The sequence below is a fragment of the Fundulus heteroclitus genome, chromosome 11 (genome assembly GCF_011125445.2).
Source record: "Fundulus heteroclitus isolate FHET01 chromosome 11, MU-UCD_Fhet_4.1, whole genome shotgun sequence".
In the NCBI taxonomy this organism is placed as follows: domain Eukaryota; kingdom Metazoa; phylum Chordata; class Actinopteri; order Cyprinodontiformes; family Fundulidae; genus Fundulus; species Fundulus heteroclitus.
The window spans coordinates 33,075,743-33,093,397 of NC_046371.1; the positions used below are offsets into that span (position 1 = coordinate 33,075,743).

The 17,655-nt window shown below is 39.1% G+C and overlaps 1 protein-coding gene across 2 annotated transcripts in view; it reads left to right on the forward strand.

Moving 5' to 3' along the window:
• The first annotated feature begins 751 nt into the window (after positions 1-751).
• Positions 752-17,655, forward strand: part of amot (angiomotin) — a 184,842-nt gene continuing 167,938 nt past the window's right edge. For both annotated transcript variants that reach the window (XM_036143411.1, XM_036143412.1), the window contains exon 1: positions 752-990. Coding sequence is in view for 1 of the 2 variants with exons in the window: in XM_036143412.1 (XP_035999305.1) it covers positions 812-990 (179 nt within the window). In the remaining variant the exon portion in view is untranslated. The remainder of the gene's footprint in view (positions 991-17,655) is intronic.

Below are 17,655 nucleotides of genomic sequence, written 5' to 3' on the forward strand. Positions count from 1 at the left end.
CTTTAATTTGCATGCTGCATCTGATAAAGCTTCAATGATTAATTATATTGTTTTATTATATAAATTAATTATATTGTTTTATTCATGATGAAACTAAGTAGGTTTCATACAACTTTCAAAATAAATAAATCACATCTATAGGACTTTAGACTTTGGAACCACATTGTCATGCTCAGTGTTTGTATTTCAAAATAGAAATATGTACAATTTCATATTGATTATACAGAAAATGTGGACGTGAAATGTTTCATACAGATCATGTCCTAGGTGGAACCAGTTTGGACAGTAGGTTAGTTATTAAAAGTTATTTGCAACCACAGCTTACTTATGCACAGCGACTCTCCTCTTTCCGACAGCATTTAAAGGCAGCAGGGGATGGGCTTACAAAGCCTCTGTCGTTTGCAATTTTGCTCTTTTTCCGTTTCAGTACCTAATTTCTTTTGTAAACTAAGAGACCAGCTACATCATAAAATGTGCAGAGGAACTGTAGAGACTGTTTTATGTTTTAAGAACTTCCAAATAATGCCCAGATGACACATATTTAAACTAGGATTCTAGTTCATATTAAAATTAAAATTTTCTAATTGTAGTATTAAGTTGTTCTTTTGTCCTATCAGATGGTGTTCTGTATGACTTATGTTGGTTTGACAAGAAAACCTTAGGGAAGTGGGACGAAGGGATGACGGATTTCCGAGCACAAAAAAGCGAGAGAAACAGATTTTTAAAGATGTAGGAGGTCTTTGGGGAGGGGGTGGGGGGGACTGGAAGTTTTTCTTGCGCAGGCCAGTCTGGGATAGCTTCCTGCCATTTAATGCTACTCTTTTACGCAAACTTTACAAACACAGTTTGCGAGGAGGACAAAGTATTTTGTTTGGAAGCCCTCTCTATAAGCGGGGTCTTACAGGATTTATTCCAAGTCGAGTGGAAGCAACAGAAAAAAGATGTTCGAGTAGCTTCAAGGAAAGAAGACGGAAGCAGATTTACAAAAAGGTAAAACTAGGATTGTCTTGACAGACGTAGTACACGAAGTTACGTGCTGCTTTCGTTGGTTTTCTAACGTTTCCTGAAAACGTTAGGGCGCTCGCATTGTAGGCATTGACACACACACACACACACACACACACACACACACACACACACACACACACACACACACACACACACACACACACACACACACACACGAGAAGACGTCTAGTTCCAGTCAGCCAACATGGTTGACTTCTCGCGAGTCATTGGCTCTTTCCCCACACACAAACCTCCTACGATTGAGCTCTGTCCTTTCTAAAACTTAGTTTAAGCCCGGAGAACCTGTAAGTGTAGATGGCCTGTTTAAAAAAAAAAACGCAGCACCCCACCCCCTCCAATGTTCCTTGAAGGAGAATCTATTCTTCTTAAAGTGGGTTCCCATGTGGCTCCTCAGGGGTTCTCTGGTACATCTTAAATATTATGTAACCAAAAAGCCCCTGACCTTTTTTTCATTATTTAATTTCATTATTTCCTTAGAAAACTTTTTAACTAATCTGTCTGATTTAATTTAATTTGACTTTAAGTGTGCCTTGAGATGACTTGTATATGTGAATTGATGCTATATAAAGTTTAATTGAATTATTCAATTAAACATACTTGAGATTTTCATTATACCACTCATCCCCTACACTTCTCATTCAGAGTTTACCAGGTTGTCAGTGAACGATTAAAGAAAACCTCAATACATTATTCTTTGTCTTGACCACATTTCTGGACAATAAAAAAAACACTTTTGCAGAAGTAAGACGAAAAACAATATTGTTTGGGGGCTTTAGCCTGATCCCTCATTTTTGGTATGTTTTATGTATCCCTTTCACCATTCTCCCCATTTTCATTTACTTTGAAAGACATAACTGTTCCCCATGTGCAAGGTAGACAGCTGGTAGGAATTGCTAATTGTTTGTTACTTGTAGGCCTTTCGACTGAGCAAAGCCCTTCCCATTATTCTCAATAGTTGTCCGTTGTGATTTTTGTGACTGATCTATTATACAGTCAAAAGTAAAGTTTAACAGTTCTTTAATTTAGTCCCTTTTTATTTATTAAATTTTCTTAGTTCCTTTCATATGAGGTGCAGCCATCTTGAATTTTGACTTTAGGGTAATGTGGAGTCACTGACTTCCCTAGATTGCAAGTTTTTTCAGGCAGTATTAAAGGAGCTGTAAGTAACATACTTAGTGTCCATGTGCGTTCCGTCACATAATAATAATAATAATAATAATAATAATAATAAAGAAAAACAGGAAAACAATAAGTGCTGTATAGCATTCTCACTGATAATAATAAATAATGGAAAAACAGACGAAAAACAATAGGGTTCTCTGCACACAGTGCAGACGAACGGAGTCATACTGTTGACTCCGTGAAAGTTCCATGAACAGGAGCAGGAGCTAGGAGCTATTATTAAGGATATTCGGATTAAGCCCTAAAGGTACAGTCCGCAACTACTTCAGTGCAGTGTGTAGGCCATGTTTACTTCCTGGTTCCTCAGCCAATCTTATGAAACAGCACAGAGCACAGCATTCTGTGTTTTATCTTAGCAAAAGAGCAGCAGCCTGCAAACATGGAAGCCAATAAGAGAAGCAGACCAGAAATAGAATAGAATACAACATCATGTACCTATCTCGTGTGAGTAAAAATTCACAACAGGGACACACCATTTAAAAATGGCACATTAGATGTTTTGATTGGCAAGCTGTTGTACCGATTTGAGCCGCAAAGTGTCATTATTCCAAACAAATGGAATGTGACAAATCATTGGTATATACAATGGAAGCAGATGACAATGTATTTCTCTGTATTTCATGCATCCAAACAATAATGGATCGTCTTAGCTCACCGTTATTGTGCAGCTCTGTGTTTGTGAGACAAATTTTATGACAACATTGACATGTAAAGCAGTTTAAAGGCATGCTATGCAACATAGCAACATATGCAACAGCTGAGCATCTTTACGACAGTGCACTTTTACTTTCGCCGTCTGGGGGGAGCCTCACTGGAAAATCAACCCCGGTTGCATAGTATGCCTTTAATTCCGTAGCTTCCACTATGTTTCATACCGTTGGTAGTCATTTTGGATTTAGATGTCAGAGTTGGTGAGATACTGTTGTGCAATTATACATTGTTTAAAGTTATTTATTGTTTCATAAATAACTCTCTGTCTGTTAAGTATTGTCTGGTGATGATCAGCTCTTAAGCTGATATTGAAAGTTCAAAGGGATGAATTCGAGCACTAGCGATCTTTTAACAGCAAAACCTGCACACACATAGAATAAAGGAGTGACAACTTCTTTTCAAGCTCAAGAATTTAATAACAGAAATAAAATGAACATCCAGAGAACATCACTGTGTAATGCTGTTTATATGAATTAACACAATATTTCAATCAGTAAATCCTCTCTACTAGGCTAGTGAAACTTAACTAAACTACTAAGGACAATTAAGATAAAAAGAAGCTAAGCTAAGGAACTATTTGAATGCAAAAAAACAAAACAAAAGACAAAACAAAGTGGTTGATCATCATCAGAATACTTCAGTGAATCCTGGTTCACTGCAGATCTGATTCCAAAAGCATGGAATCGAGTTAAAAACATTTGGCATGAATTTCAATCCATTCAAAATGCAAAGCCCAAGTTAAACAAACATTATTTGATGAAATAATATTTTGTTTAAGTTAAAGAACCAAAGTTCACCTTAACGAATGTGAATCGTGGTTAAATTAGCTTGAGTAATTCAGAACAACATTTGACATGTGTTTCAACCCATTCACAATGCAAAACGCAAGTTAACCAGAACATTATTTTAAGAAAATAACATTCTGGTTACTGATTTGCCCAGTAAAATGATTTAAACCTTTGCAACCGAGTTTGTTAATGCGATTCTCCCTCCGGGCATCTGGGGTTGCTGTAGCAAATTGGTAGCTAATAGGTTACAACATAAAGTTAACAAAATTGCCTTTACCAACATTAATATTCGATAGTAATGCGGGGATAAGGCTCATAGCACCATCAAAGGATGGGAGAGCAGAACAGTTACGCTTTATGTTTTAAAACGAACTCCTTTTGAAATGTCCGAAACCGGATGTTAGCAAGGCTAATAGCAGTTTGGCTAGCGCGAGCTACCAGTTAGCCCTTTTGTTTTAAACACTATGTGTCCAACGGTTTACAAAACATTTCCCAATAAGCCTTTTACTTCACCCTCAGCTCCCTGTCCAAACCTGTCCTTTGTCTCGTGTCAGTTCTGTTCAGTTTGACCATTCACGGAAGGAGGGAAGTTGTTGGCTGGTTGTTGGCGTTAGCTCTGCGGCAGCATGTGGGCTAACCACAGCGTGTGGAGGGAATGGAGGCCTGTAGGTCCTCCAGGCAGCCTCTGACTCAGTTGCAGTCCGATCTAAGCAGATTCTCCTCGTGAGCATTCAACATGGGCTCTGCTGCTGGCTTTCAGCGGGATCTGGGGTTCTCTTCCCGGTACAGGCTGAGAAAAAAAATACAACAGAGCTGTTTCGCATGCAGGATCTTTGGTCCTGCTACCGGTGATGATGTTAAACAGCAGACTTAGCTTTGTATTAGGTGTGTTGTTTATCCAGATTCAGTCAGGTCCTCTGCTGAAACCGGCAGACGACCCTGTATCAAGCATGGCTGGTCCAGGCACCTTCACTCAGCTGCCGGCTTGTGTGTCGGTCAGGGCCGACCAGGCCCTCATGGTTTGGCCTTCTTTGTCTGCGCCAGGGAGAGCTGGTCTGCAGAAGTGAAGAGCTGAAGAGAGAGAGTCTGTGTCTGCGGGAGGAAGGTTTTATAGTAGCAGGAGAACCTCTGCTGGGAAGAAGGGCAGTCCAAGCTGTGAGGGTCTCATGTGGCAGCCAGAGTGGACTTCCTTTGTTAAACTCTTCCACTGTTCAGAATTCAATCTGAGATCAATTGTTCACCATGACGTTATTATAGCACAACACTGTGATGTTTCAGGTCAAAATACTGATTGCTGAAGGAATTCCCGTTGGATCTATGCAAGAAAACACAAACATCAATATCCCGTCAATGTATAAAACACTTGTGGGGATAACGTTTATTATAACCGTAATAACACACTCGATACATTAGCAATGGCAGGATTCGAAAAAGCTAGCGGGAGCTATCCTGTAAGCTCCATGTGTTTTAAAAAAATGCTGTGAAAATGCTTTAAACCTTAGTAAACCTTCTATCCATCCATCCATCCATCCATCCATCCATCCATCCATCCATCCATCCATCCATCCATTTTCCAGCACGCTTATCCCTATTGGGGTCACAAGGGGTGCTGGTGCCTATCTCCAGCTGTCAATGGGCCAGAGGCGGGGTACACCCTGGACAAGTCACCATTCCATCGCAGGTAAACCTTCTAAATATACCATTTAACTTTCCCTGTTCATTTCTCTGCCAAACCTGTCGGTACCTCTGTGTCAGTTCGGTTCACTTTGGGGCTCCAGTTGGAAGCAGTTGAAATACTCCAAGGGAAAGCAGCGGGCATGCGGCTATGGGCTATCCAAAACTTGGTGGTTGGAGCAGGCAGTTCTGGGGTCCTACATGCAGTCTCTGATCCGGTTGCAGCGGGCAATTTCAGCTCAGCTTTTGTTCTCAACTTGGGAACATGGGCCCTGTGCCGGCTGCAGGCGGGATGCCGCTCCACGTCATCTGGAGTCAGCTTCCTGCAACCTCACAAGGCTGGTTTCGGCATAGACGGATTATTTGCTCCGGTGTCTGGTTACGCAGAAGTTAAACTGCAAACTTAGCTTCGATCCAGGCAGCAGTTCTCCAAGACCAGTCAGGTCCTCTGGAGGACGAGAGTCCCCCCCCCCATGCTGCTTAGCAGCGGGAAATGAGTTTCACAGAAAGCACATTTTACTTAGCTTAGTCGACCCAGCAGATGCTTGTGAGTCTTTTAGTCCCATGCAGCCTGCATGGGTGGCTGGTCTTCCGAACGCAGACCCTCTCCTCGAGAGTCCACAGGCAAGAAAAAAGATAAGTGAGGTTTATCATGGCTTCATAGCAGGGCACCCTGCTGTGAGAGGCAGTGTCATGTTTCAACTCAGTCCCGATTTTTCCTTATGGCTTGATGGCACAACAACAGGATATGTCAAACCAATTAAAAGATAAGGCAAGGCAAGTTTATTTATAAAGCACTTTTTGGTTAAAAGAAATTCTGTATAAAAAGTGCTGTATATGAACAAAAAAAATAAGCAGAGGAAATAAATCATTATAGAGAGAGAAGAAAAATGTTACAGAGGCAGGCACATTGCATTTGAGCAGTAGCAGAAGGTCTGATACAGTATAAATTGGACAACAAACCTCTACCTTAACATTTAAATTCAATAATATTTTATTTATATTGCTCCACTTTATGTTATGGGAGTTCTGAACAGATAACTGACTTCCCTGAGTTACTGAAGGAGGAGACGGTGGAGTGATATAGTTCCAGCACTTTTATTGAGAAACAGAGCAGAGATCACATAGATGGAAAGTAATTGCACCCCACGGTTCCGCAACAGTCTGCGTCTGCCCTGTCTCTGCCTGCCTCGCTTTTCGGGCTTCCCCTAATACTGCACCGTGGCCTTGGTTTGAGACATAACAGAGACAGCCTATCATAGACAATAATCATTCTACGCAGCATTCAGGCTTGCACTCAGCAAACAGTGGATCTTATACACAGACATCTTGTCTCCAGGCCTCCTCTGTCCGAGTGGTGTGAGGCCATAGTGACTTCAGAATAATAATTCTTATAACACTTTACAACACGTCTTCTCAAAAAACTCAAATGTACAACTAATACAATACAAAATACGTCATAGAGTACACTGCACAGGTCAAAAATTGCACGATCTAATATCTATGTACACCTTATTTATATATCACCAATTCCCAACATATGTCATCTCAAGGCACTTTACAAATTCAAATTCAATCAAATCATACAGATTGGTCAAAAAGTTTCCCATCTAAGGAAACCTAGTAAATTGCATCGAGTCTTGACAAGCAGCATTCACTCCTCATGAAAGAGCGTAGAGCCACAATGGACGTCGTTTGCATTGTTGATGGCTTTTCAGCAATCCCACATACTGAACATGCATGAAGCGACAGTGGAGGGGAAAAATCCCCTTTAACGGGGAGGAAAACCTCCCGTAGAACCAGGCTCAGTGTGGACGTTCATCTGCCTCGACCGACTGGGGGCTAGAGAAGACAGAGCAGAGACACAGAAGCACACATTGATCCAGGGATCCTTTTTATGTTATATGGTAATAGCGGATGATCTGCCTCCCTGGATGATGTCACAGCTAACTGAACACCAGACCAGGTGTACCTATCACGAAGGAAAAAAATGACAGAGAACTAAAAGTTGAAACAACAACAAACAGCGCAAATTGGAGAACAGTAGGAGAACTTAGCAGAGTGAGAAAAAGATAGCCCGATGTCCTCCAGCAGTATAATCCTATAGCAGAATACCTATAGAGATAGCTCAGGGTAACCTAAGCCACTCTAACTATAAACTTTGTCAAAAGGGAAGGTTTTAAGCCTAGTCTTAAAAGTAGACACGGACCAAATCTGGAAGTTGGTTCCACAGGAGAGGAGCTTGATAACTAAAGGATCTGCCTCCCATTCTACTTTTAGAGACTAGGAATCACCAGTAGACCTGCATTCTGAGAGCGAAGAGCTCTGTTAGGAACATACGGGGTAATCAGAGCTCTGATATATGATGGTGCTTGATTATTAATGGCTTTATACATGAAAAGGAGAATTTTAAATGATATTCTTGATTTTTAACAGGCAGCCAATGAAGGGAAGCTGAAATAGGAGAAATATGATACCTCTTGTTGATTTTCATTGGACTCTTGCTGCAGCATTTTTGATCAGCTGAAGACTTCAAATTGCATTTTGTCAGGGTTTCTGTGGGGCATTGTCATTAAATAATTTTTTTTTTTAAATTAAGGCCTTTTATTAGCATTAAAAGTCATTAAATGTGATTATTGGCATTATTTTTTTTCTAAAAAAAATACGGTCATAAAAACAGTTTCGTCAGATATATTATCAGATATAACTGATTCAGCGTTTGCGGTGAACTGCTTCGGGTTGATCTTAAAGCCGTATTTTTTTACAATGTTCGGAAAAGAAGCTCGAAGTGGAGAAAGATTTAGAGAATGGGAAAATGCAAATTTCAGCAAAAGTGGATGGAAAATGAGGAATTCGGGACATGGCTACAGCCTGTCAACGGTAAGGATGACAAAGAATTTTGCCGTGTTTGTAAAAAAATTAAGCTGCACAATGGGTGTCAATGCTTCACGATCTCACATGATGTTGGACATTGTAGTCCAGGGTGTATGCGGGTATACGGCGTATAGCCACTTATTTTTCAGTCAGCATTGTGTATACCCATATTTGTGTCTTTTGTTTGAGCGCGCAGTGAGACAGGTATTCAGCGTTGAAACATCACGCACGCTCCTTCTCAATCCACTATGCTCGCTCGCGCTCGGTTCCGTGTCTGCCTGTGACCTGCTGCTTCCACGCTCAACACCAGCTGTGCACTCGCTCGGCTATTTTTCCCATAGACACAATATATAATGTCTATAGTTTCTCTGTTCGCTCGACTCTGTCTGTGCGCTGGCGACTTCAAAAACTGTCCACCTCACCAGCCAATCACAGACAGGTTTCTTTGCATCCAATCAGAGTATGGCTTGCAAATACTGCATTCAGATGGATTAAATAAATAATTTGGGTTCCAAGCCCGCGGTGCAGAAAGAAAGGGCTATGCAACACATAGCCGTTCGTCTGCACCGTGTGCAGAGAACCCTATTGTTTTTCGTGTTTTTCCATTATTTATTATTTATTATCAGTGAGAATGCTATACAGCATTCACACCTATTGTTTTCCTGTTTTTCTTTATTATTATTATTCCGTCGGCGTATAACTACTCCCGCATACTTCAACCAATTTCAAATCGTGAACAATCCCCCGGTGTTCCCGGCATGACTGCTACATCTCATGGTTATGCTAACTTTTACACTTTTAAAAATATTTCACTTTTTGTGCGATTTTTTTTTTTGGCTGCTCCCATTAAAATCAATGCAAATTGCTTCAAATTCCTTCAAATGCTTCACATTCTTAAAATTTTTTCTAATTCTTCCAATTCTTCTAATCAGTGAGAATGCCATACAGCATTATCACTTTTTTTCCTGTTTTTCTTTATTAATATTATTCCGTCGGTGTCTAACTACTCCCGCATACTTCAACCAATTTCAACAATTTTGGTGTCAAAACATTCAGCTTGTTCCAGGCATGCCTGCTATGACTCATGGTTATGCTAACTTTTATGCTTTTTAAAATATTTCACTTTTTGTGCGATTTATTTTTTTGGCTGTTCCCATTGAAATCAATGCAAATTGCTTCAAATTCTTCACATTCTTCCTATAATTCCAATTCTTCTAATTGTTCTTAATCTTCAAATTCTTCAAATCTTTAATTTTGTTTAAATTCCTTCAAATTTTTTGAATATTTTCAAATTTCTTCAAATTCTTCAAACGCTTCAAATTCCTTCAAATTTTTCAAATTTTAAAAATTTTCAAATTCTTCAAATTTTTCAAATTCCTTCAAATTCTTTCAAATATTTTGAAAATTTTCAAATTTTTCAAATTTCTTTACATTTTTTAAAATTCTTCAAATTTCTTCAAATTTTTCTAATTCAAATTTCTTCAAATTTCTTCAAAATTTTCTAATTCAAATTTTTCAAATTCCTTCAAATTTTTTCAAGTTCCTCAAATTCTTCTATTTCTTCCAATTCTTTAAATCTGATTTCAATGTTTTCTGCATCTTCTGCTCAATCATTCTGCAGATTAGCATTCTCACTCGCTGTTGCGTAGGAACAGCTTTTTCTAGTCAAGTGAGAATGCTATACAGCATTCTCACTTATTAAGTTCCTTCAGGTCTTGATTATTATTCCGTACGTTTTTCGGCATCTAACTACTCCTGCATACTTCAACCGATTTAAACAATTTTTGTATCAAAACGTTCAGCTCCTTCACGACATTACTGCTATGTCTTTTTGTAATTATAACTTTTATAATATTTAAAATATTTAACTTTTTGTGCGTTTTTTGCTCTCATTGAAAATGAATGGAAAATCCTTCAAATTCTTCAAATATTTCAACTTTTTGTCATCTTACTGCTTCAGCCTACTTTCACCTATAAACGCCATTCAACTTTTAAAACGTAGTGATATCTTTTGGCTATTATGGTATGTTTCAGCTTTTTCATATCTTTCACCATTTTCGTATAGTACGTCTTTAAAATAATTTTGGTTTTTCAAGAAATTCAGCAAATAACATGCGTTGCTATGGTCGTCAAGGAGCCTCGTTTAGAGTGCGCACTCTAGAAATTTAACAAATTCTTCTTCTCCGAACAACTTCTTCTCACTCGCTCAAATTTCACCCTATCCACATAAATTATACATCAAAACGTAGGAATTTTTGTCTGGATTCGGAAAATGTAACCATCATTGGTGTGGGATTTATAGATTTTTCGCAAATCACCTCAGAGCGACACTAACCCGAAACCTTCCCCATTCATTTCCTATGGAGCGGTTTTCAAAAATGACACCTGGAAATCCAAAACATCACATGTATTTACATCGTCACTACTCCTAAACCGTTTCATGTACAGGCACGAGACTTTCACACATTCATGTCCAGACCCTTCTGGCGCTCACAAAAGAGAAATTTTGTTGATAAATGTTACGGTTTTGCCGCAGGAACAATTTGTTCGGGAGTAGCGTTTTGGGAAAATGCTAAAACAGGATCAGACTTCAATCTCCCCAAATGAGGCACTTTTCTACATCGTCACTACTCCTAAACCGTTTTATGTACAGGCATGAGACTTTCACACATGAATGTCCCGACCCTTCTGGCACTCATAAAAAAGGAATTTTGTGGATAACTGTTACGGTTTTTCCGCAGGAACAATTTGTTCGGGAGTAGCGAATGTGCAAAATCCTTAAAACGCTTTGGAGCTTCATTCTTCCACATCATCCACTTTTTACATCGTCCCTGTGCCTACACCGATTTTTGTACAAACCTAAAAATGAACTCCATAGTCCTCAAAAGCCTGCTGATACTCAGAGTGAAAGAATTATTTTGATATCTCTTATACTTTTTCAGCTACAGCGATTTGTTCGGGACCGTTTGTAGAGGATTTCTCAAATTTCATAAAAATCCTCTTTATATCATAATTTTTTACGCCTAAATTAAAATATTTCTAGCAAAAACCGATAGTTTTTCTTGTTCTCCTATCCGTTACGAACTAAACGCTGAAAAAATTATGTCTCTACCATTTACAGAACAGGAGATATGGAGCGTTGTTTGAGGCAAAGTTCTCCATTCTATTTCAATGAGGCAGAGTCTGACAAAGTCTCTGCACTTCGGGAGACTGGCCGCTGCAGCTGTGTCAGTGAGTTTCCATGACGACGGAACTCTGAGGGCCAGAGGGACACGCTCCATTCGGATAGAATAGCAACTTTCAACATCCACTGCAGTGGCTGTGATTAATGTAGGAGCCTGAAATTCGCACAGTCACTTCCTCTTAACATTTTAAAATTTTCAAGTGACTTTCAGCCATGTGTCAGTTTTCTGTCCCATTTTGGATGTCACATGCTTTCCTATTGGGCCTTTGCTTCCAACAGGACCTGGCATGATGCCCAGACACGACCCAATTGGCCAATACAGCACCCCCCACATGTGGGAAATGGCGGTACTGACCATTTTGGTCAAATGTTGAGTTCTTGGCCCAGATGTGGTGAGGCTGCGTTGCTAAAGGAGGCCAATCTGACCCATGAACTTTGGTCACGTTTGGTGACATTAAGTATTGGTACCCCTTTTTGAGGCACTTCCCAGTACAGGATTTGGACCAAACTGACAGAGTACAATCACCCAGTGATACTGAACACAACCATGCTAGCGGCTAACGGTTAGCATGTTGCTAACCAGAAGTAGCTTTAGAAAGGTCCTACCAACTTCTGCTTAGCCGGGGTTGTTCTGCCTTTACAGACAAATAGAGGGCTACAGCTGTGAGGGAGTCTCCATGACAACCCTTTTAGCCAGAGGCTTCTAGGAGGTCCATTGACTTAACATGGCACCTTTCGAAGGGCACTGTGGGTGCTGTGAAGACCGTAGGAAGCTGAAATTCGCAGTGTTACTCCCCGTTAGTATTTTTGACGGTACCACGAGGCAGGCGCCTTGCTAAATTTCTTCAGAATTTTTTTAGTTGTTCTTAATCTTCAAATTCTTCAATTTTTTTTTAATTTTTCAAATTCCTTCAAATTTGTTCAAATTCTCTAAATTTCTTCTAAATTTTTAAATTCTTCAAGTTTGTTAAATTCTTCAAATTTTTCAAATTCCTTCAAATTTTTTGAAAATTTTCAAATATTTCAAATTTCTTCAAATTTTTCAAATTCCTTCAAACTTTTTCAAATTCTCCAAATTTCTTCAAATGTTTCAAATTCTTCAAATTTCTTCAAATTTTTCAAACTTCAAAATCCTTCAAATTCTTCTATTTCTTTCAATTCTTCAAACTTTTTCAAATTCTTCAAATCTGATTTCAATGTTTTCTGCATCTTCTGCTCAATCATTCTGCAGATTAGCATTCTCACTGCTGTTTCGCAGGAACAGCCTTTTCTAGTCAAGTGAGAATGCTATACAGCATTCTCACTTATTGTTTTCCTGTTTTTCTTTACTTTTTATTATTATTCCGTACGTTTTTCGACGCCTTTCTCGTTCCGCATTTTTCAACCGATTTCAACCATTCTGGTATCAAAACGTTCAGCTCCTTCAGGACATTACTGCTATGACTTTTGGTAATTATAACTTTTATAATATTTAAAATATTCAACTTTTTGTAACTTTTTTGCTCTCATTCAAATGAATGGAGAATCCTTCAAATTCTTCAAATATTTCAGCTTTTTGACAGCTTACTGCTTCAGCCTACTTTCAGCTAGAAACGCCATTCAACTTTTAAAATGTAGTGATATCTTTCAGCTATTATGGTATAGTTCAGCTTTTTCATATCTTTTACCATTTTCATATAGTACCTCCTTAAAATAATTTTGGCTTTTCAAGAAATTCAGCAAATAACATGCGTTGCTATGGTTGTCAAGGAGCCTCTGTTAGAGTGCGCACTCTAGAAATTCAACAAATTCTTCTTCTCCGAACAACTTCTTCTCACTCGCTCAATTTTCAACCTATCCACATAAATTATACATCAAAACGTAGGAATTTTTGTCTGGATTCGGAAAATGTAACCATCATTGGTGTGGGATTTATAGATTTTTCGCAAATCACCTCAGAGCGACACTAACCCGAAACCTTCCCCATTCATTTCCTATGGAGCGGTTTTCAAAAATGACACCTGGAAATCCAAAACATCACATGTATTTACATCGTCACTACTCCTAAACCGTTTCATGTACAGGCACGAGACTTTCACACATTCATGTCCAGACCCTTCTGGCGCTCACAAAAGAGAAATTATGTCGATAAATGTTATGGTTTTGCCGCAGGAACAATTTGTTCGGGAGTAGCGTTTTGGGAAAATGCTAAAACAGGATCAGACTTCAATCTCCCCAAATGAGGCACTTTTCTACATCGTCGCTACTCCTAAACCGTTTTATGTACAGGCATGAGACTTTCACACATGAATGTCCCGACCCTTCTGGCACTCATAAAAAAGGAATTTTGTGGATAACTGTTACGGTTTTTCCGCAGGAACAATTTGTTCGGGAGTAGCGAATGTGCAAAATCCTTAAAACGCTTTGGAGCTTCATTCTTCCACATCATCCACTTTTTACATCGTCGCTGTGCCTACACCGATTTTTGTACAAACCTAAAAATGAACTCCATAGTCCTCAAAAGCCTGCTGATACTCAGAGTGAAAGAATTATTTTGATATCTCTTATACTTTTTCAGCTACAGCGATTTGTTCGGGACCGTTTGTAGAGGATTTCTCAAATTTCATAAAAATCCTCTTTATATCATAATTTTTTACGCCTAAATTAAAATATTTCTAGCAAAAACCGATAGTTTTTCTTGTTCTCCTATCCGTTACGAACTAAACGCTGAAAAAATTATGTCTCTACCATTTACAGAACAGGAGATATGGAGCGTTGTTTGAGGCAAAGTTCTCCATTCTATTTCAATGAGGCAGTCTGACAAAGTCTCTGCACTTCGGGAGACTGGCCCGCTGCAGCTGTGTCAGTGAGTTTCCATGACGACGGAACTCTGAGGGCCAGAGGGAGAATCTCCATTGAGATACAATGGCAACTTTCGACGCCTGCTGCAGCGGCTATGATTAATGTAGCAATCTGAAATTCGCACAGTCACTTCCAAGTGACTTTCAGCGATATGTCACTTTTCTGTCCCATTTTGGATGTCACATGCTTTCCTATTGGGCCTTTGCTTCCAACAGGACCTGACATGATGCCCAGACACGACCCAATTGGCCAATACAGCACCACCCACCTGTGGGAAATGGCGCTACTGACCATTTTGGTCAAATGTTGAGTTCTTGGCCCAGATGTGGTGAGGCTGAGTTGCTAAAGGAGGCCAATCTGACCCATGAACTTTGGTCACGTTTGGTGACATTAAGTATTGGCACCCCTTTTTGAGGCACTTCCCAGCACAGGATTTGGACCAAACTGACAGAGTACACTCACCCGGTGATACTGGACACAACCTTGCTAGCGGCTAATGGTTAGCATGTTGCTAACCAGAAGTAGCTTTAGAAAGGTCCTACCAACTTCTGCTTAGCCGGGGTTGTTCTGCCTTTACAGACAAATAGAGGGCTACAGCTGTGAGGGAGTCTCCATGACAACCCTTTTAGCCAGAGGCTTCTAGGAGGTCCATTGACTTAACATGGCACCTTTCGAAGGCCACTGCGGGTGCTGTGAAGACCGTAGGAAGCTGAAATTCGCAGTGTTACTTCCCGTTAGTATTTTTGACGGTACCACAAGGCAAACGCCTTGCTAAATTTCTTCAGAATTTTTTTAGTTCTTAATCTTGAAATTCTTCAATTTTTTTTAAATTTTTCAAATTTTTCAAATTCCTTCAAATTTGTTAAAATTCTCCAAATTTCTTCAAAATTTTTAAATTCTTCAAATTTGTCAAATTCTTCAAATTTTTCAAATTCCTTCAAATTTTTTGAAAATTTTCAAATATTTCAAATTTCTTCAAATTCTTCAAATTTTTCAAATTCCTTCAAACTTTTTCAAATTCTCCAAATTTCTTCAATTGTTTCAAATTCTTCAAATTTCTTCAAATTTTTCAAACTCTTCAAATTCTTCTATTTCTTTCAATTCTTTAAACTTTTTCAAATTCTTCAAATCCCTTCAAATTTTTACATTTTTTTTCAAATTCTTCAAATCTGATTTCAGCGTTTTCTGCGTCTTCTGCTCAATCATTCTGCAGATTAGCATTCTCACTGCTGTTTCGCAGGAACAGCCTTTTCTAGTCAAGTGAGAATGCTATACAGCATTCTCACTTATTGTTTTCCTGTTTTTCTTTATTTTTATTATTATTATCAAGTGAGAATGCTTTACAGCATTCTCACTTATTAAGTTCCTTCAGGTCTTGATTATTATTCCGTACGTTTTTCGGCATCTAACTACTCCTGCATACTTCAACCGATTTAAACAATTTTTGTATCAAAACGTTCAGCTCGTTCACGACATTACTGCTATGTCTTTTTGTAATTATAACTTTTATAATATTTAAAATATTTAACTTTTTGTGCGTTTTTTGCTCTCATTGAAATTGAATGGAGAATCCTTCAAATTCTTCAAATATTTCAGCTTTTTGACATCTTACTGCTTCAGCCTACTTTCAGCTAGAAACGTCATTCAACTTTTGAAATGTAGTGATATCTTTTGGCTATTATGGTATGTTTCAGCTTTTTCATATCTTTCACCATTTTCGTATAGTACGTCTTTAAAATAATTTTGGTTTTTCAAGAAATTTAGCAAATAACATGCGTTGCTATGGTCGTCAAGGAGCCTCGTTTAGAGTGCGCACTCTAGAAATTCAACAAATTCTTCTTCTCCGAACAACTTCTTATCACTCGCTCAATTTTCAACCTATCCACATAAATTATACATCAAAACGTAGGAATTTTTGTCTGGATTCGGAAAATGTAACCATCATTGGTGTGGGATTTATAGATTTTTCGCAAATCACCTCAGAGCGACACTAACCCGAAACCTTCCCCATTCATTTCCTATGGAGCGGTTTTCAAAAATGACACCTGGAAATCCAAAACATCACATGTATTTACATCGTCACTACTCCTAAACCGTTTCATGTACAGGCACGAGACTTTCACACATTCATGTCCAGACCCTTCTGGCGCTCACAAAAGAGAAATTTTGTCGATAAATGTTACGGTTTTGCCGCAGGAACAATTTGTTCGGGAGTAGCGTTTTGGGAAAATGCTAAAACAGGATCAGACTTCAATCTCCCCAAATGAGGCACTTTTCTACATCGTCGCTACTCCTAAACCGTTTTATGTACAGGCATGAGACTTTCACACATGAATGTCCCGACCCTTCTGGCACTCATAAAAAAGGAATTTTGTGGATAACTGTTACGGTTTTTCCGCAGGAACAATTTGTTCGGGAGTAGCGAATGTGCAAAATCCTTAAAACGCTTTGGAGCTTCATTCTTCCACATCATCCACTTTTTACATCGTCGCTGTGCCTACACCGATTTTTGTACAAACCTAAAAATGAACTCCATAGTCCTCAAAAGCCTGCTGATACTCAGAGTGAAAGAATTATTTTGATATCTCTTATACTTTTTCAGCTACAGCGATTTGTTCGGGACCGTTTGTAGAGGATTTCTCAAATTTCATAAAAATCCTCTTTATATCATAATTTTTTACGCCTAAATTAAAATATTTCTAGCAAAAACCGATAGTTTTTCTTGTTCTCCTATCCGTTACGAACTAAACGCTGAAAAAATTATGTCTCTACCATTTACAGAACAGGAGATATGGAGCGTTGTTTGAGGCAAAGTTCTCCATTCTATTTCAATGAGGCAGAGTCTGACAAAGTCTCTGCACTTCGGGAGACTGGCCGCTGCAGCTGTGTCAGTGAGTTTCCATGACGACGGAACTCTGAGGGCCAGAGGGAGAATCTCCATTGAGATACAATGGCAACTTTCGACGCCCGCTGCAGCGGCTATGATTAATTTAGCAATCTGAAATTCGCACAGTCACTTCCTCTTGACATTTTAAAATTTTCAAGTGACTTTCAGTGATATGTCACTTTTCTGTCCCATTTTGGATTTCACATGCTTTTCTATTGGGCTTTTGCTTCCAACAGGACCTGGCATGATGCCCAGACACGACCCAATTGGCCAATACAGCACCAGCCACATGTGGGAAATGGCGCTACTGACCATTTTGGTCAAATGTTGAGTTCTGGGCCCAGATGTGGTGAGGCTGAGTTTCTAAAGGAGGCCAATCTGTCCCATGAACTTTGGTCACGTTTGGTGACATTAAGTATTGGCACCCCTTTTCGAGGCACTTCCCAGTACAGGATTTGGACCAAACTGACAGAGTACAATCACCC